At 36.4% G+C, this 22,454-nt stretch overlaps 2 protein-coding genes across 5 annotated transcripts in view; one reads left to right on the forward strand and one right to left on the reverse strand.

Moving 5' to 3' along the window:
- Positions 1 to 2,010: 2,010 nt before the first annotated feature.
- Positions 2,011 to 19,122, reverse strand: Tyw3 (tRNA-yW synthesizing protein 3 homolog). 2 transcript variants are annotated; one of them, XM_047522806.1, is made up of 6 exons: positions 18,492 to 19,120; positions 15,923 to 16,003; positions 13,931 to 14,029; positions 11,597 to 11,668; positions 9,308 to 9,441; positions 2,011 to 2,466 (listed from the first exon to the last, which is right to left on the reverse strand). In XM_047522806.1, the coding sequence occupies exons 1-6, from the start codon at positions 18,702 to 18,704 to the stop codon at positions 2,250 to 2,252; spliced, it is 816 nt and encodes a 271-aa protein (XP_047378762.1). In that variant the 5' UTR covers positions 18,705 to 19,120; the 3' UTR covers positions 2,011 to 2,249. The 2 variants fall into 2 exon arrangements, with proteins under 2 accessions (XP_047378762.1, XP_047378772.1); XM_047522816.1 differs by lacking the exon at positions 11,597 to 11,668 and having other exon boundaries at positions 18,492 to 19,122.
- Cryz (crystallin zeta) overlaps positions 18,752 to 22,454 on the forward strand; it is a 30,182-nt gene continuing 26,479 nt past the window's right edge. The window contains exon 1 of one of the 3 annotated variants that reach the window (XM_047522777.1): positions 18,752 to 18,905. The gene's annotated coding sequence lies outside the window, so the exon portion shown is untranslated. Of the gene's footprint in view, positions 18,906 to 19,554; positions 19,702 to 22,454 lie in introns of those variants that run through there. The other 2 variants (XM_047522786.1, XM_047522793.1) reach the window with 2 other exon arrangements.

Consider the following 22,454-nt stretch of genomic DNA (forward strand, 5'->3'; position numbering starts at 1 on the left):
AACAGCACTAAAATGAAGCACCCATGACCTGCTGGATGAGGTTCCAAAAGTGCCCTCAATACCCCATCAATTTAATATTATATATAACTTAAAAAATACCTTAGTCTTCTGATTCTGGGAAGATGGTTTAAATATTTTTTCCTATTCCTTCCACAAACTACAATTAAAAACTCTGGATATTATACAGGGAACTAAGGTAAGAAGACTCTAAAAGGTGGAAAGGAAAGTGGACCAGCTACAATTTCAGATCTGAAGAACACCATAGTGGTAAGTTCCCTATTTGGTTGGTTGCTTAATTAGTATTTTTACCTTACATATTGCAGACTGGGCACTGGGAAAGTCGGCAACCCCAAAACGTAAATAGGCTCAGACAAAAAACAGTCCCAACAAAGACCTGCTTTCTCTTGACAAAAAATAAGGAGAGGAGACATCTAACAAGAGAGAAAACCTTAAGCAAAGAAAAGTTCTACTGAAGAGGTCCTGCAAGGAGCCACAGATTAAGTGACAGGAAGGGCAAGAGGGTTAGGTATCACTGCCTGTTGGGTTGTCTCCTGGAATGGATGAGATGGTTGGGATGAAGAGAAGAATGCTAAATGAAGGCAAAAGAGAAATCTGAGGATGCCTAGGCATTATCCTTTGGTTTAAAAGAATAACTTGGGAACAATGAAGAAGTACAATTCCTTGTGACCCTCCCTGAAGATTCATTCTTAGGTGCCTTCTGTATGTTTTCAAAGTTCCAAAGACGATTCTAAGGTATAGTAAGTATTGAAAACTTTAAAGAATGAGAGGAAACGAACTGAGAAGGATTCACTTTAAACAGGGAAATGATTTGGAAGATCGTATTCAGGAAACCTATCAAAGAGCAATTCATGGATGTGAGAGTGATCAACAGTACCAATGACTGTATAGCAAGTTCTTTCTTGAGCAGTCAAACAATTCGGGACTGGGTCTGGATTAGAAGATTCCCTAAATATTGCGGAAATAACAGAAATCAGGTCAATAAATAAATAGTTATTTTATTTTATAGACTGAAAAAGAGTAGTTCAGAGGAATTAGAGTAAAGAAAAACCTTATACTAACTTTAGAACTGCCTACACCACCTCTGATTATTTTGAGAAGACAATAAATGACTATGAAATCAACTTATATTAAAAATACAATACAAAACACTGCCAGAAGACAAGCATCAGTGGTGCAAATCAAAACATAATTGATATAAAGTTAAGACAGATAAATTATAAAATTTTAGGAAATGACAGAATCATAACTCAATGTTTACTGCCTTAATTTTTCTTATATGTTTATTTTATACTTTATTCACTAACTGATTTCCTTTCAAATATATAATTGTTTTGAGTTGGCATATTCTGAAAATACAATATAAAATCATCTTAATTTTATAATGAAAATAGTAACACGTATATAATGGTCTATTAGTACATACTTTCACATTTTTAACTTGATCCTGTCAATACTCCTCTAGTGTACATAGAATTACTACCTTGCAGAAAGGGAAATGGAAGTCCTTGGAAATTAGGTGGTCTCCTCAAGGATCTCCAACTTCTATGTAGCAGTCACAGAATTCACACTTGAGATGTCTGACCTTTGCAATTTTCCATAGCACATTTGTTTTGTCTTTTAGTCTGTTTATCTTAGCATTTCTGGTCAGTCTTGGAAAAACTATAACTAAATGTTTCAGAGACTGTGCCAGGGCAAGCTCTGGTTTGTGAGAAATAATGGGGAAAGAGGGTTCAGGTATTTTGTCCTGAACAAAAGGGGCATCAGTTGTTTTATCAACAAGGTTAAAAGAGAGGAAAGTAATTTGCACTGGATCCTGTGGCAACAGAAATGAACTCTGACCCCTCTCCAACAGCTGGAAGTTTCAAAGTTGAAAATTAAAAAGAGGTTACTATGATTTTTATTCAAATGTCCATGATGGTGAGGTTGTCTTGAAAGGATACTATACTTAGTTTTCCTTCTTTGTAGAAGTAGTCATTGAAACAAAGAAAGAAGCATTGAAAATCATCGTTTTATTTTTGCAATGATTGACCAAAAAATGCAGTAATTCATGAGCAAACATACAAGAAAAAGTCACAGAATCCTGTAAAATGTTTTTCTCTAAAACATAGAGAAATTAAATCTTGCTTTTCTGAATGGCTGACATCAATAAGCTAAAATACTCTTATAAAGAGCAGTTTTATAAAACCTATTATAAACATTATTTTACTAAAACACTTCAGAACCAAATCTTAGTAATCTTTGGGGAAGATAGCAGCATTGATTCCTGGGTCATTGTCATCATCATTTTCAGGTTCTTTATCATTTTCTTCAGGAATACACTTGCCATGTGTTTTTTCTGGGTGTCTCTTTTTCTTAGGAGTACAGAATGGGTTATTTTTCTCTTTCTGGGTATGTGAGTTAGTAATTTTTTCTCTTTCCAAAGCAAGTTGTAGACAGTTAAAAAACCTGTAAAGAATTAAGTACAACTGTTATATCTGTATATTCTGAAAGTGAATGACTAAAACACACACAGATTTTATAAATTACATAAATTTGACAATCTTATATTAGCTTTATAAATATAAAATGAATCAAAGAAAAAATATGCTTCCTGCCTTTATCACTGTTTAAATAGGAACAAAATACTTTCAGTTCTTTAAGAGCAATTCTGGGGCTGGGGAGATAGCTCAGCTGGTAGAGTGCTTGCCTCGCAAGCACTGAGGCCCTGAGTTCGATCCCCAGTACCGCAAAAAAAGAAAAAAAATGTTCTTTAAGAGCAATTCTGAAAACTGGGCTCGTATCATCTCTCAATGCCTTCTAAATTTCCTTTCTATCCTGGATGTAGGAATCAAGTGAAGTGGGGTAGGAACTCTAAAAATTATTATTTTATTTTTAAAAATCATACATGTAAGAGGCTTACTTTAGAGTCTCAACACCTTTACATAGATATACTATCAATATTTTTTCTTTTCAGTTCATTAATGTAGTCTGAATTCATGCACTTATATATATATAACTGTTGTTTTTTGAACAATTATATTACATATAAAGTTTTACATTGTCTTTTCAAATTTAATATTTATTGAGAACATTTTTCTGTATCATCAAATGAACTACAAAATACTTTTTAATAACAGTATAACATTATGTTATCTAGATAGGCCTTTATTTTCAAATTTTTCCTAATACAAACAACAATGTAAAAACCTTTTGGAAAATGATTTGAGCTGAGTGTCTGGCCATTTCCTTACAATAGATACCTAAAAATGTAATCATATGGTTAAAGGTATGAACATTTTAAGGCATTTGATAAAATACTGCCTGTTTTCCAGGGTGGACGTTCAAAAAAATATGCTTCTTATAGCAGTACTTGAGAGAGACCACTTCACTTATAGATTAAATATTACCATCAAAGAACATGTCTTGGACTGGGGCTATAGCTCAGTTGGTCAAGTGCTTGCCTTGCAAGCACAAGGCCCTGGATTCAATCCCCAGCACCACAGAAAAGCAAAAAAAAAAAAAAAAAAAAAAAAAAAAAAAAAAGCCTTACATTGACAGATTAACATGGTATCTCATTATTTTAATTTTTTATATCTTTGTTTGCAAGTGACTTTATTTCATTTGTTTATTAGTTACTTGAATTTTTTAAAATACAAATTGTTCTTTTATTTTTCCATTGCAGTTTTAGTGTTATGTTCTTAAGACAATAATCTGTAAGCTCCCTGAAAACTGGGTTTCCTTTCTTCTCTACACCCATGGTAAGGTGCAACATTAATGATCTGCCTGATGCAGTAGCAGACTGTAAATGTATGTGACAGACCTTCCATGCATATTGGAAGGCAGCAGGGGGCATGAAGTGCTGCACATGTTTGACACCAGCATTCCACTGGGAAGGCTGAGGTAGGTTAATTCCAAGTAACTTCACTGAGTCTTGATTTCCTCATCTAGAAAACTGGATAATATTGTGTACCGAGCAGGATTATCAGAGGATTACAGATGATAGGTAAGCATCTAACACAGTGCCTGGCACAGAGTTTTTAATAATGACTATTTTTAAATAGTATAGGCTTCATGAGAACAGGACCCTATCTTGTTTCCTGTTATATTCTTAGCATGCAGTACAGGGTTGGCATACTCAATAAGAAAGTGCTGGAAATAAAGAATGAATAACTACCAAATAAAGAAGGTATCTGTGTACTATCCTACGTCCCCAATTAGAATGATCTGGAAGTTGGAAATCCCCTTCCTGTTCTGGGGATCCATGTTACTTATATATTCTATTATTAAGAGATTATAACAGGAAAATTTTGACTACAGAATATATTATTGTTTTGATCAATTTTCTTTTCTTTAACTCAAGGAACAGGCAAGATTCTATTTGGACAGGCTTTAAAACACAACTATCATAAGTGACAAGATTACTACATATCCTATCCCTGTTTTAGGAACACATGCACTCACCACTGCACACTCATATCCAGTACTGTGCTTGGTATAATGATAGGTGCTCAATAAATATTTTTTCAACGACTAAATCAATCTCAAAGAAACAGGTATACTTAAAGGAGAAAGAGTAAAATTGACAAGTAACATTTGGGCCTTTTCCTATGGTAACAATCGTTTTATTTAATGCACTCTTTATATCCAACTGAAAACTCCTCTAATCACCAGTTCCCCTTCTCCTCCGAAGTGGAGACTGCTTATTCTTCCAAATCCTGCCTACCTCAGATTTGAGAGATGAGGTCAGAATGTAGCAGGCTCATCAATTCTTTGCCAGGTTAAATTTCTTGATCTGCTCGTGCCACCTACTAATACTCTGTTCAGTCCCTTACATTCATGAAAACCTCCCTCTTGGCTTGACCTTCTTCTCCAGGGTTGGTCATTATCTTAGGTGACTCTGATGACTGATTTTCTTCTCATTATCCACCCTGACTATTTATATGACCGAACACAATAACACACTTTATCTAACACATAAATCTGAGCATGCCTCAACATGGTGTGACCACCCTTGTCTGACCACAAGATGCCACCCAGGATAGGTAGTGACCTGTTCCTCTACCCATCTCTACCTACCCTATACCTCAGGCTTTGGTAACCAAAGCTTTTTTTCTAGATTATACTTCATTCCTAGAAAATGCAAAATAAAATTAAATGGGTCTTTTATGATAAGAGAAATGGCAGCTTGTGTAAAATGTCTCTTCAATCATATAACACAAGGTAATTAAAGAGGAACAGATGCTTTAATCTTCCATTACAAAATCCTAACAATTCAAAGCTACATTCTTAGGTTACCAAAAAAAAAAAAAAAAAAAAAAAAAACCTGGTAAGATGGGACAAAGTTTTCTTTTGCTGAATGTTTGAAATAAAAACTTCAAATGCTTCTTTGAGAAACTATCTTACTCAATAAATCAGAAATTTGTTTTCAAATTCTATGTTTTCCAGTATGTTCCACTTTGAAAAAACTCATAAATACTTATTCATCCTCACCCCATCTATCACTTTTATGATGGGGTTAAGGCTACTCTGGAAATACCTGGTGTCCTTGCTGTCAAGGACCAAGTACAATCTCTCCTGGGAGAGACTGAGAACAGAGTTAGGCTGGGATACACAAGGACTTCACATGGAATTTGGAGAGCAATTGTGATTTAAAAAAAAAAAAAAGATGGTCCAATCTCATCAGTCCTTCACTCAGTCATTTACTTTCATTATTAGAAATCAACCATTGGTTTACCCAAAATAACCTGCAGACTTAAATGTAAGAACTGAAGCTGTAAAACTCTGGGAAAAAATAGGGGGAAAGCTTTATGACATTGAATCTGGAAATGATTTCTTGAGTATGAGACTAAACTCACAGGCAACAAAAGAAAAAATACATAAACTGGATTTCATAAAAATTTATAGCTTTCAAACACCAGAGGATGGTTATCAAGAAATTGAAAAGGCAAATCAACTGATAAGGGACTAATATCCAGAATAGATAAAAAGCTCCAATGACTAAACAACAAAAAACCAAACAACTGAATTAAAAATGGCAAAGGACTCAAATAGATATTTCTCCAAAGAAGATAGACAGCCAATAAGTACATGAAACGATGCTAAGCATCACTAATTACTAGGGAAATGCCAAGTAAGACTATATGGATACCACTTCATACCCTACTCTGATTACTATTATTAAAATATCAGAAAATAAAAAATATCAGCCAGAATATAGTTTCTAATTTCTCATTAATGTTGGTAATATAAAATGGCACAACTCTATGGTAAACAGAATTGGGGCTCTTAAAAAAATGTAGAATTACCACAATTGAGAATTACACTCTGAGTATATACCTCAAAGAACTGAAAGCAGGGACTTGCAGAGAAATTTGGACACTGATGTTCAGAGTAGCATTATTCACAATATCTAAAGGTGGTAACAGTCCAAATGTCCATGATTGATGAATGGATAAACAAAATGCAGTCTATTAATACAAGGTAGTACTATCACCTTAAACAAGAATAAAATTCTGATATGTGCTACAGCATGAATATACCTTGAAAACATTAGCTAAGTGAAACAAGCCAGACATAAAAGGGCAAATATTCCATGATCTCAATTATATGATAGTCAAATTCAGAGACAGAAAATAGATTAGTACTTACCAGGGGCTAGGAGTATGGGGAATTAGGAGTTATTTATTATTTAATTGGTATAAGTTTCTATTTAGGATGATGAGAAAGTTCTAGAGATGGATAGTGACAACAGTTGCACACAATGTGAATGTTCTTACTGCAACTGGATAAAATGGTAAATTTCATGTTATACATTATTTTACCATAGTTAAAAGAGTCAAAAAAAAAAAATCAACCACTGGAAGTAGATTCAATTACACTTTTAGATTTCTTTATTCTTAACAATATTATATGCCAATATATTCAGCCCTTTTATTCTGTTTTATTTAACATTTTCTTATTATATAGTTGATGAAAAGAAGAGCATGGTTAATTTCATTCTACTTATAGCCAAATGGTGGTTTCATCTGATCCATGTCCTGACCTCTTATTAACAGACACAAAGAATGCCTTCCTCTTGTAGTTAGTAAAAAGATCTTCAAGCTTCCTATGTCTCACCTGGAAATCGTTATGTATGAAATTATCTTACTGTGTCTGGTGTTAGTCCCTGTCTCTTCCAGTCTCCAAATCGGCAATTTATATGGCAGGCTGCAACTTGCAAGCCTGTTTTGCTCAGCTCCAGAAACCACAGGAACTCAGCTGTTCCTGCTGGATAAATCCCTTCCCACTGACAAGGGGCTTGGGGACTTTTTTTTTTCATGAATAAGATCTTTCTTCTATTAAATATTATAATAGAAAACAATATTTTCTATTAATTTTGATTTCCATGTTTCCAGAATATCTCTTGCTGCTGAAATGTTACACTTTTTACACATCAGAATTATTTTGGAGTTTTTACAATTCTCTTAGAGATATCTGAGTTATGAAACTGGTCCTATGACAAAACATTTTTAGTATTCCCCGTGTGATTGCCTAACCAATCACCTCCAGTGTTTATTATTTCTTCTCTTTTTCAACAGAAGAGTAACTCTTCCTCTGCATTTGGCTGAATATACATCTGTTCCCAAGGGAGCTCCCTAATTTGTTCATACTTTTTGAATTCACATGTAATCTTCTAATCAGTATCTTAAGACACTTTTACCCTTCTTTAATTTTTCCCTGATTTTATATGATGAGCATAGCTCTCTTGATAGCAGCATGCATACTATAATCTCAAAACATTTTTGAGTCAATGGATTTAAAGCATAATTTGATTTTATAGTTGGTGAACGTGGCTCAATTAACTTCACCAGGTGTATAGTTAGTTGATCTTGGGCTATATTTATAATCTTGTTGAAATTCAAGCAAGGAAACAGAGAAAGCTGATTTGCTACCTCCTACATTTTAACAAACAGTCTCACTGGATTACTATCTAACAAAAGTAGTAAACTTTTGGAGTGGTACCAATAAATACCTACGTATAGTTCAAATCTGTATTCTGGTGGAGTGGAGAGTTGCTCCTCAGTAGATTAGCTGGAATCATCACTTGAGTTAGAATGCTTGCTCTTTGTGGTCAGGTTTTTATGGTCAAATTTTCTCTGACAGGGTTTAGTTAGAAAATTAAGCCCTTATGCTCTAAGACATCCTCTGTACATAATGAATTAACTTCTCTTCAGTGTGTCTAAAATGGTACATGATACATGTCATATCTGGGAGAGTTGAGAAAATAGTCTTTTAACTAATTTGTGAATTCCAGGGTTCAAATGAGGATCCCCAGTTGAGAAAGTCTGGATGGTGGTACTGATGTGGTCACAAGTTTATTCTCTATGAGCAAATGAAGAGAAAGGGCTATCCTATTCCGAGAGTCAACCATATGACAGAGGGCCAGCCATATGCACATGTGATCAAATGAATACTAATAATAGTTCTTTAAGGCAGGTACTTCTCTCAAATTAGAGATTAAAAAAAAAAAACAAAGGAAGCCAAGAAAGTAACGTGGTGGAACCAGGCTTTAAACCTTGGAGACTGGTAATAACCCAGGCTACACTGCTACTTGGCACTTCTAGTCTCAGCTATTTCAGAAAAGTTCTAGATATTAAAGAATTTTAAACAGGCAAGTAAAGCAGTAGGATTCCTCTGGACTTTACGGACATGATTCTGATTCTGATACGGAGAATCACTTGGCAGAGACATACTAGGAAATGTTGAGAAAGAAAGTTAATGTAAGAGTTTCATTTGCCAGAAGGTGAAGTTAAAGAACAAAAGTATAAAGATGTGAATAGATAGCTATACTCTTTCCTGGCTGGATAATTTTGGCAATTCTAGACTGAATCCATGACAAGAGATGGATGTTGAACTGGCCAGAGGTGTAAAACCCTTGTCAGACAAAAATTAACCAGGCTATTCTCCTCAGAGGGAGATTCCAGGTAATATTTGGTGGGTCACAAGCAGGGTCAGTGTGTCCATCTTCCCTGGCCGTCTTACCTATCAGTTACAGTTCCTGTTGCTGGTGGGCTCTTTCCTAAATGATTACATTTCTCTCCTTAATGCTTGTTTCTGGTGGTCACATGTCCAGCTACCTTTATGTTCCATAGTTCCTCATCTCTTCTGACCTATTCTCACCTATTACCTTGATCATCTTTTAATTATTTATGATAAGGCTAGAAGTAGACAAGCAGTTGAGATTATAAACAAATGATGGTATGAATTAATATTTTCAAGGATGACGTAGACATATAAAGAATAATATGAAAATATCTAATTAATATACCTTTCAATTCTTTTCTTGTTTTCCTCCATTTTTTGGTTTGCTATATTTAATAGGAAGTCAATATATTCTTCTGTCACCATCAATTTTCCCTTATGGCTTAATGGAACTTCTAAACCATGTGTACTCCGGACAGCCTAGGAAGAAAAAACAATTTAGATATGAAGACTTTATAATAGAGACACTGAAGATAACTAAAGAAAAGTCCCAATCAGGCCTGAGTTTGAACATAGCTTAGTTCCATTACAGTATGTAAGTCTGTTCTTTGGTATAATTTAGCTGAACACAGTTGAACCAAAGGAGATTAAATAGATTTTCCCATAATATACAGTCATTTCTGAAGAAAGCATTCCACATATTATCTTTCAGAGAAGCAGATAATATCTAAGAATCCAATAACTTTGAACAGTTTCAATCTCACTATGGCTTAGAAAGCTTTAGTACACAATTTAAAGAAAAGAAATAAATGAAACCTTAACAGAAACCTTAAGGGAAAATTAAAAGAGACTGGATGCAAAGAACCTCTTAGCAGTGTTTGAGCTAAGAATGGTTTCAAGAGTAAACCATGGCTCCCCTGCCACACAAAGTTGCTTTCTTAATGTTTGAGGGTTGCCAATCTTAGTAACCCTGCTGATGAAATAGTCAACATATTCTAAGCAGACCCTAACAGTGGAAAGCGGTTAAGAACAACAGTAACAAAAATTATTATGAGGAATAAAATTCATTTACTGAATCTTTACTGAGCATCTGCAATATTCTAGGTCTCCTTTAAGGTGTGAAAATACAAGAGGAATATAATATGATTTCTGCCTTTAAGAGCTCACACCTTAGAATAGAAAATAACAGGTGAACAAAGAATTGCCACGTAACTTACATAGTACCATAAAGAAACAAACACACATGTGCATGTGTGCATACTCACAATATTAACAAAAAGGTGGAAGAGGAACCACTGATTAAGGCTGAGGACTCAGCTTTATGGAAAAGGGTATGTGCAATTTCACCAGACATAAAAAAGGGGAAGGGGGTGCTCTAACCAGAGGAAGAACTTATCTGTAGGCACAGAGCCATGGAAGAGCCTAATGCCTTTGGGAAACATCTAATAGTTCCATATGGCTGGAGTATAAGTGTGCTAGAGGAAGATGAGCAAAAACACAGAGACATAAGATAATTTGAAAATCAGAGAAAATATCTGGAGACCATGATTTTTTTTTAGAAGGGGGATTTTGACAGTATCTCTTGCAGGAACTCTAGGACAAAACCTGGAAATAGAAAAGCCAGTCAAGAGACAAGTGTAAAAAGATTAAGGTAAGGAATAATGAGGGCTGAAAGTAGAGGCAGCAGCAGAGGACCTGGGAGAAATGAGAGGGAGAAGCGACACGACTTCTAACTGATTACATACAGAGGACGAAGAAGAGAAACGTGGGGAAACAGTTGTGCTATCACTTGGATCACCAGATTCAGTGTGGAGTCAGGTGAGGACACAAACCAGTACTGAGGACTTTGATTTTCTATTTAGACTTGCTTTGCAGGTGTCTTCTTTTGTCGGTCTGCCCTATTTTGGAAATAGGCTATTTGTTAAAAATAGATTTTAAAAACTCTAGGGAGCTAGAATTGAGTATAATCTGAAACAGTTCAAAAACAAACAAGACATCCCATCCAAACAGTGAATACCATAGGAGATCAGAATTTGGCAAAATAACTCAGGGTTGGCTTTGCCATGAAAGGATAAAAAATGTGGGCCTTAAAGAGCATGTAGTCAGGGGCCAGCAAACATTTTATGTGAAATGACAGGTAGTAAATATTTTTGACTTTGTGGGCCATTCAGTATCTGTCATAGCTACTCAATTTTGCTACTGTGGCACAAAAGTAACTTTAGCCAATAATTCATCCATGAGCACAGTGGAATCTGACTCCCTGTGGACTGGATTTGGCCCTAATTCAGTAGTTCGCCGGATCTCTGATAGAACTAAGAAAATTCAGACCCCAAGGAATTAAATGAGTTTGCATGAGTTCACGTAATAGCTGGGGCCCAGCGTTATCAATAGAGAGGACTTCAGACTCCTCTGTGACTCTTGTCATTATATCATGGTGCTTATTAAATCATGTCTTGACTACTCAGGATGAGGATAGAAATCAGGTTAAAAGTAAGCAAAGAGTATTATAATATAAAACTTCAAATGTAAATTTAAATTCTGGAATGCACCATTTAGAACAGAATATGTTGCTGAAGAAAATGACAATAAAATTTGTCCAACTCAAAGAAATGCTTTGGGCCAAAATATATCTTACCAACATAGTCTTTCCCCTCTTTCCCACTGTAATGCCGGAGTTTCTGAAACCAGAATCAATTGCCACTGAATGCTGTAAGAAATTAAAACTTGTTAAATTCTGATACTCTAGCTAATCAGATCATCTATGCAATTCCATAAGTGGCAGAAACATTATGTGACCCCAAAGGTTTATTGGCTATATAGACTATGCTTAAAAGTCCTAATTGCATTTCTATTAGATATACCAGAATATTGACTCTGGAGGTGTCATTGAAAGAGTAAAACTAGAATTCAATAAAACAGAGACATTTGGTTAGTAGTTGTTTACATAAAGCAGAAAATAACCAAAAATACAAAAAATCCAATCTTCCTATGTTGTTTAAAAGTAAACAAAATTCTTTTAATGAGTGAAATGTTTTCAACAGATTATCTCAGTGCCATTTCTAATTCTAAAAAAAAAAAAAAAAAAGCATATAAAATACAAAAATTTTGACCTCGTGGGTTGACTATGTTACTCTATCAGTCTCTAAATATCTCTGTATGTGGACCAAATGTGGGCCTCTTCTTTTCTCCAGCTCAGTAGTGTTAATCGGGAATGAATTTGTCCCCTGGGGTAAGTTTGACAGTGTCTGGAGACACTGTTGCTCCTCACAGTTTCAGAATTCTACCCAAAAGCCAATTTTAAAATTTTCATTTAAGTGTTAATATAGACTAAATTATGTTCATAGGGCTTCAAAATTCATATGTTGAAGCCTAGTCTCCAGTGTGACTGGATTTGGAGATAAGGCCTTTAAATTGTTAATTAAGGTACTAAGGGTGGGGCACTAATTCAATAGGACTGGTGTCCATATGAGAAGAGAAAGAGATGCCAGTGATGTGCACTGAGAAAAGTGCAGAGGGAAAGGCTATGAGAGGGAATAGGGAGAAGGTGGCCATCCCCTAGTCAAGGAAAGAGGCCTCAGGAGAAACCAATCCTGCAGGCACCTGGATTTTTCACTTTCAGCACCCAGACTGTGAGAAAATAAATTTCTTTTGTTCTAAGTCATCTAGTATAATATTTTATTATGGCAGCCTAACAGACAGGTATCTGCATGAAAACGGTATCTCAAAGACATTTCACAAGGAATATATGACTCAAATTTTTGATTCCTACCATTTTGACTTTCAGCACTCCCCATCTGAAAAAGGGTGCTACCAAATACCCACATGCTCAAGTCAGAGCTAGGGAGTAATCATTGGTTCCTTTTTCTCCTTCTCCCTCAGACTGCCCTTCCAGAGGCAACCTCAATAGTGGATTCACTAAAGTGAATCTATCTTTCTCCTCTTTTTTCAGTTCTGTCATCTTGGGTCAAGCCACCACCATTTCCCACTTAGATCAATATGACCAACTGCTAATTTTGCTGGAGCAGATCTGAGGTTTCAAAACAAACCTCATCAAGTCAGAAAACAATCCAAACTCTTTTCTACAAGGCCCCCAGTGGCTGGTCCTGGTCTACCTCTCTCACCTTCTTTTGGTATGCTCTCCCCTTTAGACCTGGGTCTTTTTCCTGTTCTATGAATACATCATGCTTTTTCTTGCTTCTGAAACTTGTACTATATACTTTTTCATCTGTTTGGAATATTCATTTTCCAGTTAGAGGCCTAATTCTTTCTGTTCCTTCTAAGTCTTAGCTTAAAGAAACCTCTTCAGAGAAGCCTGTGCTAAAGACCATCCTTTACATAAAGTATTCTTTATCACCAGCTTGTTTTTTCATTCTGAGGACATTTTGCACCTTGCTGTTACTCTCTTTATATGTCTGTTCAGTTTTTTTGTTTGTTTGTTTGCTATTCCCCAACTTTGAGGGAAGAGTGAATAGTCTCTAATCATGTGCCTGACACACTGGGACTCAATGCATTCTTGCTAAATGAATGCTTATAACACAATTTAATTTTATATGTAAATATCAAAGGTACAAAAATGAATAGGGAGATGAAACACAGAATCACAACTAAAAAGACATTGACCCAATACTCATTTAAATGATGAGAAAAATGAAATATTCTTTGGGATAAATTTTAACATAGTTCCATGGTGTTTTCTCTAAGAACTAAGCAAGCAAAACCAAAATATACAATGTTGAAGTATAATTTATAAATAGAAAGGTTAAGAAGAGAACAGGAAGAACAATTTGGACGTTCTGTTTTGCAAGTGATTATTATGTAGTTTTTTAATAAGATAAATGGATTGATCAGATAGATGAATAAATAAATGAATAGTTGAATAAACTAACATGATGTATTTTTATAGGAAACTTAAAGTTTAAAATTAAATTTAACTGGACTTATAAATTAAAGTACAATGTAAAAGTTTTACCAGCATCTGTGCGTCCTGCAACTGCTGACACTGCACATGAAGAACAAATGGTTCAAATTTGAAAACAGCATCACCATTGGCTTTCTTCAGAGCTACCATCTACATCAATGAAAAGTGATAGCATCAGCTCAACTATAGGATCCATAGGTGACACTTTATCTCACATATAACTTTAATTTTTCTTAGAAATTCTCAAACAGCATACTTTTTCTGCAATAACTTTTCCTTCTGCTTTCTTGATCCTTTCAGCAAAAATGGTTAATTTGATTATTTTCTGTAAAGACTTGATTTCCAATTTTTCCATAAACCTTCTGAACTATTTTTTCCAATTAAAGTAGTAGCTTACTTTTTAAAAAAAGAAATATATTATCTGAAAACTGTGGTAGGAGAATTGTTTAAACTTATTGTTAGATTGAAACAGTCATATGTATTGTAAGAGAAGAGTCCAAGCAAATTTGATACCTCCTTTGTGTTCCCAAGAACTCTGCTTGGTATAGAATGTCCTGATAAACTCACAATTGCATTGCACACACAAAAATTTCAGAGTACAGTCAATATATTCCAGTTCCCTCTGTAGTGGGCATAAGTAAACTTTCCTTGGAATTACTTAGTTACATATGCATCAGTGACTCTCAGGCATGTCCCCAACTTTCTAGATTTCAGACTCCATGGGGCAAGGATCAGGGTCCTTTTACTGTAGCACAAAGTGAGGTGTATGCAGTCAAAATGCCCTGGTCAGTTGTGTAATAGATCTGTTAGCCATAGGGCCTAAAACACAGCAACCGGTTAGATCTTCTGTTGTCTCTCTTCTCTTGCTGTACGTAAACATTATATTATTTGAGCCTACTGTGTGTGTTGTCTGTTCTTAGCAACCTTAAATCATGCACTAGTCTCCTTCCTGTGTGGCACTTACCTGCCTTTTGACCTTGGCTGCACTCATGTTATAGTCTATCCTTCAGCACAGCCTGATCACCTAGTGAAACATGTAATATTATGTCTGAGCTAGAATTTACATAAGATAGTTATTATTTCTGTCTGCCAAGCATTCCTAGGCAGCACTCCCCCTCCCCTCATTCACATCATTTGATTCTGGTATGACTGTCAATCTATCATATCAGAAATGTCAAATGTTTATGTTTGATCAAGGACATCATATTATTCCACTAGTAAAAATAATTGAGCTAAAAGGGAGAACAGTAATCCACACAGGACAACTCAGAGTACTTCTCTGGGACTAACACATGAATTTTAGGAAAAGGAAGTCTTTTTCTGCTGGGGTTCCTGGTACCTATCATTCCTGCTACAAAGAACATCTGCAGCAGAAAATATATGGGCAAACATGCAGAGAACCAGTATCAAAAACTAGAGACAGAAGTAGTGCCCTAAAGATAATATTTGAGTACCTGGAACAACAGTGCCTGATTCCATCTTCACCTCTGTCCTTCCGGGATAAAAATTGTGATTTCTGCATAAGACGGAATTGGATTTCTAAATTCACTGGAAATGAAAAGTTCCAGGCTAACACAAACTTATATGAACTCATATAAACACTTCAATTTAGGAAACTAACTGAGCACAAATATAAAGATTTTTCAAAAGCAATCCTGGTAAGAAATGTATAATTTATTTACATCAGTGAAGCTGGTAATGCAAAGTCAGGTCTAATCCCCTTCTTCTATAATTTGTTCCAGGTTACACAGTTATTAAACAGCAGAATTGAAAATTTGGATCTAACCAGTCCATCATCCATAAACTTTCTATTATGTCCATAAGGATATGTTTCGTCAAGCCACAGTAAGTAATGCTTGCATACATATTTATACTTCCACACTTTTATCTCCTAGGACCCAAAAAAGCCATTGTAATGAAAGCTTTCTAGTCTTTAGCCATTATAATTATGCACATAAATCACCTTGAAAGTTGTTCTTTTCATATGTATTTAAAGTAACTGTGAATTAGAGTTTATTTCTAAATTTATATATAAGAACTTACCACATCATCTTTTATACAAGGTATGTGTGTAACCAGCAGCCAGCAACAGTTTTGTTTCTGAACCCCCAAACCATTTATACCCTAAAATAACAAATAATAGAAATTTAATCATAAAATATTTACAAAAATAATAAGTACAATGTATAGTATATTATAGGCTTTCTTAAACTAATAATGTTTTAAGAATTACTAAAAACAATTCAATACCTTTTTGGGTAAAGTTAAGCCCAAACAAAAATGAACCCAAATAATTTGACTTATTATTTGAAAGGTAAAGGTACTTAATATTTTCTGAAACATTTTTGTGAGAAAAGGATTACAATCAGTTTCCACTAGCAGCATCTGAGTTGTACAGTTTTATTTGGCTAGCACTGTATTAAATTTTCTTTGAATCCTTTTGTAGGATAGCAGACTGCCTCAATAATACGAAAGACCAATCACTCTTTACTGATGCCTATGCTGTTCACACCTTTATGATTCTTCCCTGGTCCCTATGGGCATAAATTTGTTATTTCTGTATTAGACTTCATATGCAGCCCAAAAGAGAGCTAGGACTAAAGGTCAAAGTTTCAAGAAGGAAAATGTTTTAACAATGACTTAAATGGACAAATATTTATTGCAAAATCCTACAAGGTATATACATACTTTACCCTTAATACACTGCAAAGAAAAGATAGGAAATCACATGCACAGAAATCACTGAACTTCTACAAAGTATTTATAGAAAGGGTCCATAGGAGACTGCTGTCTGGCCTTGGAACCAGAAAGCAGTATGTTTTGAATATTTTTTGTTTTCATTGTAGGACTTTGGTAACTTATGTGCACAACCTCGTACTGGCTACTATAAATCTCTGAGCACTATGTGATGCCTCTTTACCAAGTTTACAGGATCTAATTGCATGATTTAAGCACAAATGCCATCTCAGATTTATGTTATCTGTATTTCCTTTCTTTGGATTTCCCCACTTTTAATTTTTTTCTTGTTTCCTTTTGGTAAGTTGCTCCAAACCCTTCCTAAAATAAGACAGGGTAAAAATAAATATAATATGATATAATAAAGAAAATAAAAAGAGGTTCACACAAAGCTTAAGACAGTCCAGAGCAGTCATTACCTCTAAGTGGGTAGTGTGTATTGTGTGTATTTTCAGGTAAAAAAGGGAAGTTTTGGGAATCATGTCTCAGATATGCAGAGATGGGGAAAACATTTCAGAAAGAAAAATATGAGCAAAGGCAAAAGTTGATAAATACAAGATAAGAGAATAGTTCAGTTTCTGTGGTTTGCTTGATATGAAGAGAAATTGTGGAAAATAGGGTTGAAAGGTACAATAAAGGTTTGTATTTTCTGATGGAAAAAAGTGTGCAATAAAAAGTTTCAGCAAAAATGAGTGACCAAAAAAATTCTGCTTTAAAAGTTTATCTAGCCAGCTGTGGTGGGTGGCCCCAGATCTGTAATTCCAGCAGCTTGGGAGACTGAGGCAGGAGGACTGCAAGTTCAAAGCCAGCCTCAGCAAATTAGGAAAGGTCCTAAACAACTTAGGGAGACTGTGTCTTTAAAAAAATATATCTATTAGTGTGCAATATGGTTTGGAGGAGAAAGAACAGTGGTTCAGCGACTTGTTTGGAAACTACTGCAAAAATCTCGGTGAGCTAGGGTAGTGGAAAGAGGGGATGAGAGAGGGTGTGTGGGCAAGAGTGTCAGTGCTCCATATGCAATGGAAGCATTATAAATACCAACAGACCTTGATAACTTGGGAAAACAGCAAATGATCAGTCTATGCTGGACCTAAAGAATCAGTCTATGAATATGCTATCTTCCATATTCTGAATTTAACATTACTAATACAATGAATACACAGCCAACTTTTAAAGCACACAATGTGGGTGCTTGATGCTAAATATTTCAAAAGAGATCCTAGTTCCTCCACACAAAATTCCTTTGGAGCAGACACTATTTTCCTTGGTTCATGGAACAGAAAGGAGCTAAGTTAGATAATTTTCCTAAGAGCACACAGCCAATAATTTTTGGATTCTAAGTAATATCATTCCAAAGCCCGAGAGCTTGACCCCTATCTCCTACTATATATATATATATTTTTTTACTGTTACAAAATCACCAGGGTTGTAATAATACTGTGAGCCGCTAGGAGGCAGTGAACTCCTTAAACCTAATGATGTTCAACCATGTAGCAGCAAGGATTGAAGTGAGGGCTCAGGTTTGAAACTCGCCAGCCTAGTAGAAAATCAAATTCCCTAGCCCTTGCCACTCAACATAGTTTTCAGGCCATCATTTGTGGACTTGTTACACATGCACAAAATCAAGCCCTACCTTACACCTGAATCTGCTTTATGAGAAGACTTCCCCCACCGCGCCCCAAGAAATTCATAGGCAAAACTATCTTAGAAGCAACTGGTCTGATTCATCCGTCAGCCTGTTTCATACAAAAAGAAACAGAGACGATTCACCAGAGGAACAAACAGGCTGGACTGGGCGTTCCACTGAGTGGGCACAGGGCTTCTAAAGTTGCATACTAAAGGGGCAGGCGCTGGAAAGACACAAGTGGAGCCTCACCCCGTCTAGGAGGAGGATGCGGCCAGCGCAGGAGCTGGTAGTGAAAAACTGTTCTTGAGCATTCAGGAGCTGCACAATCTCGACCACATCTTCGTCCACACTGCCCTTCCGGCTGAGATCTGCTTTACTCAGACACTGTGCCTTCCATCTCCTGAATTCTGCGCTGCGATCCATGCGTGAGGAATTTAGAGCCCGTACTCTCCACTTTGGCATTCGTCTCGCCTCTCCCTGGGGGCAGCCATGTTGAAGCGAGCGGTGGCCGCAGAGGGCCAAACTTCCTCGTGCTGTCGCACTGAAGAGATTCTCGGGCTGCAAGTCAAAAGAGGCGCGCCGGTGAGGCGGAGCCTGCAAAAGTTGGAAGTTCTGTGGATTCTGAGGGCGCCCAGGCAAGTTTTGATCTCCACTCTAGAGGCGGTAAGTGGTTTTTAAAAGTCCCCTTAGTTGTTGACCCTGAGAATCCCCGCGACGCTCGTCCAAATTTCAAGGTGCTGATTTTGTCTGCTCTTTTCTCCTGCCGTCTTCCCCGAGAATCAGTGCACCTCCGGGAGCTCGACAGCGAAGCGGTTCCTCTCTAGGAGCCGCAAGTTCTCAGCTGAAAATCACCGGGGGAGTTTTTCGAACCGGTCCTGGCCCCTCAGCCCTGGTTTGCAGTAGGAACTGCGTTTAGGACGCGGTACCGCGGGGCTCGGCTGGCGCGTTCTGCCCGCCTCCTGCCTCCCGCCGGCCTGTCCCTGGGCGGGTGCTGACCTGGGGGACTCCTGCAGCAGCGCGCGCCAGTCGGCCCAGGGCCTCTGCCTCACAGCGGCTGCCAGAGATTGTTCCCCACATTACCGCCGCAGTAGGTTTCCTAGCGCCCTTTCCATAAGCCTGCCGACAGGGTTGCAAGCTACCGTTTGGGAAGAAGTACATCGTCTTATGTAGCCCCCACCTAGAATAATCTTCAAAAGAAAAAAAAAAAAAAATCACTGTTAACACTTGGCTTATATTTAGTTTCTAGAGGAGACTCATCTTAGTGACCCTGGAAGGTTCATTAATGATTGAACCGTTCAAAGTCTAAAGTCTGGTCTCCTTGTACACAGCTAGTGGAAGTGAGTTCCCCTGAAGCCAGTGTGACTGGTTATTGCACTAGCGACTTCAGCAGCAGATCTCACGGAGCTCTATCCCAACACTGGTGAGCAGCCTGCCCTATTCCATCCAAGACCCTGGAGAGGTTCGGAATTATTTTTTTAACCGCCCCGCCCCACTTCACCTTTCCTTATCATACATCTGGGAAAAGAATTGCTGATGAATTTAACACCCCCCATATATTTACATGAGTCCTTCTTGATCAACAGCAGCACATTTTGTAATAATTGGATCTTTTTCCAAGTTTTCATTTTTATTTTTTTTTTGCCAGAATTCTTAATTTTACTTCTGCTTTTGTCTCATAATGCACTTTTATTCTGGCTTTATGAATTGCTGTACTTAACTTTCATTTAAACCATATGGAATTAAGCATAGCCTGGACATGATCAATGTTAGAAGGATAATTTTAAGTTTTGTATATCCTAGATTTTAGAAGTATGGTTGGCAGCTAATCAGAGACAAAAATCAGAACCAAAAATTAAACTGAGGTACTCCAAATAATTTTTAAAAGTAGATATTTGATAAATATAAAGACCTGTTTGAGGCACACTTTTAAAACACAAGCAGTGTAAAACCTTGCCTATCCAATGTGAGACCACAAATGACTTACTCTGAATATTATAAAGCGTACTGTATGCTAGGCATACTGGAAGAACTCTGCATGTGTTGCAGTTAATCTTCACAGGGACCCTATGCTCCCAAATATTATCTCCATTTTCCAGATAAGGAAATTATTAGTTTTTGTAATAGAATCCTGTCTTTTGTATTTCTACTGAATTTCCTGACTTATAGGCATTTGAGAAATTTCAAACTAAGTAGAGACCTTAATCATAAAATATGTAATCCTACCTGTAGGTTAATTAAATTTTTATATTTCTAACTCAGTCTCTCATAGTGTCATCATTATCAAATTTATTTCTAGAAATTGAGGGTAATCTGTGCACCAAAATTTCTAAGGTTGAGGGTTAAAGGATTATACATTAAGGAAAAAAAATCTGTTAAGTGTAGGACTTGAGTTCTAGCTTTGCTTTTGTGTGACCCTGGCCAAGTCTCTTAAGCTTTTAGCAGTGTTTTATCATTCATAAAATGAGTGGTGGTTTTATTTTTACTTTTACATAAAATAACATTTTAATTGCTTCTCTACCTGTGGTAAAAATATTTTTATCAATAGAATTGAAAGACTCATGCTTTTTTTTAAAGTCAGATATTGTGGTAGATTCAGAATTATAATTGCTATTAGTATGTCGCATTGTTTTATTTTTCTTATAATTCCCTTTGACATAGTACCTCAATTATGAAACAGATAAGGATCCCATAGTTGATTTCAAAGACAGAGTCCAGTTTGGAGCCTGGCCAATCAGAATGGCCAAGGCTCTGAGGAAATAATATCAAGAGAAGCAGAGCAGAAGAGAGTGCTGTCAAGGTCATGGGCAGTCTCTTTACAGGGTCCAGTGTGATGGTACCGGGCAAGGCAGGTGGGTCTCCTAAATCAAGTATTAAGGATAAGCCTCTACCTTCCTTTCTTCCTCCCTATTTAGTCATTTCCAGAATAAATGGGAAATAAATGTGTTAGATATAAGATACATATCCTATTTCAGAGTAATTTTGTTTTTATTATTACTACAGGGTTTTTGAGACTAATAATGATGTCTACTGATGGAAAAATTTGAGCATTTGGAAGAAATAAATAGTAAATAGGTCAATACTGAAAGCGTAGAGTCATACGTCTTACATGATGTATTTATGTGTGTATGACAGAAAGTAAGAGTGCAGAGTGCATAGGTTCTGGGGGAGTGAGGTATTTTCTCTGTGTCCTTTGTGTTTTTTGGTTTTAGTACAATACCTCACATACATTTAATGTTTAAGAACTACTTGTCAAATAAATGACAACCAATTATTGATATTAAATTTTGTAAAATGATTATCTAGACTGGATTCTTGGAGGATAAGAGCTTGTTTTCCTAACAAGGTTTTATAAACATTGTTAAGTTGAAGATGATTGTAGAAATATAGAATGGAGTATATTTTTATGAATAAGAAATTAGAAAGAACTAATGCTATGTGCCATACACCAGAGCATGCATTGCTAAGTTCTGTGCTTGCTGCTTGCCATGTCTCCTGTGTAGTAACTGAGTGGAAGCCCAATTTTCAGATGAGAAAATAGGCTTAGAATGTTCACTGCTTTGCCCACAGCCATGTAGCTAGTAGATAAGAGAGTGGGGATTCCAACCTAGGGCTATTGGATTCCAAACCCACACACTTTCCATGATACCATGTTGAAAACAACAACAGCAAACAAACAAACAACAAACAAAGCAGTGGTATGGGAGAAAGCTGAGTTCTTATTTTTACCATTCTACCATGCATGGGAAACTCTGATCTGGGCAATTTTTTTCTGTTTTATTTTCTAGTTTTTTGTTTTGTTTTGTTTTGTTTTTTTCTTGTGGTACTGGGGATTGAATCCAGGGATGTTTTATGGCTAAGCCACATCCCCAGCCCCTTTTTAATTTGACTTTTGACTTTTGACTCAGAGTCTCACTAAGTTGCTAAGAGCTGGATTAAATTGCTAAGGCTGGCCTCAAGCCTCCAATTCTCCTGAATTACAGGTGTGTGCCATTATGCCAAGCTCTACTTTCACTTTCTTGTCTATAAAAAATCCCAACTTGAGTGAAGACTGAAAAGAACAGTAGTGAAATTACTGAGTACAATTGGTTGCCATTTCTGGGTCCTTTGGGGTTGATCCATCTACCCTCAAAAACTGTGTAGCTGCTATGCTACTTGTGCAACTCTGTTTAGACCCTCTGCCTGCTTCTGCTCCTTTGGAAAATTTCACATTTC

The sequence above is a fragment of the Sciurus carolinensis genome, chromosome 1 (assembly GCF_902686445.1).
Source record: "Sciurus carolinensis chromosome 1, mSciCar1.2, whole genome shotgun sequence".
Classification (NCBI taxonomy): Eukaryota; Metazoa; Chordata; class Mammalia; order Rodentia; family Sciuridae; genus Sciurus; species Sciurus carolinensis.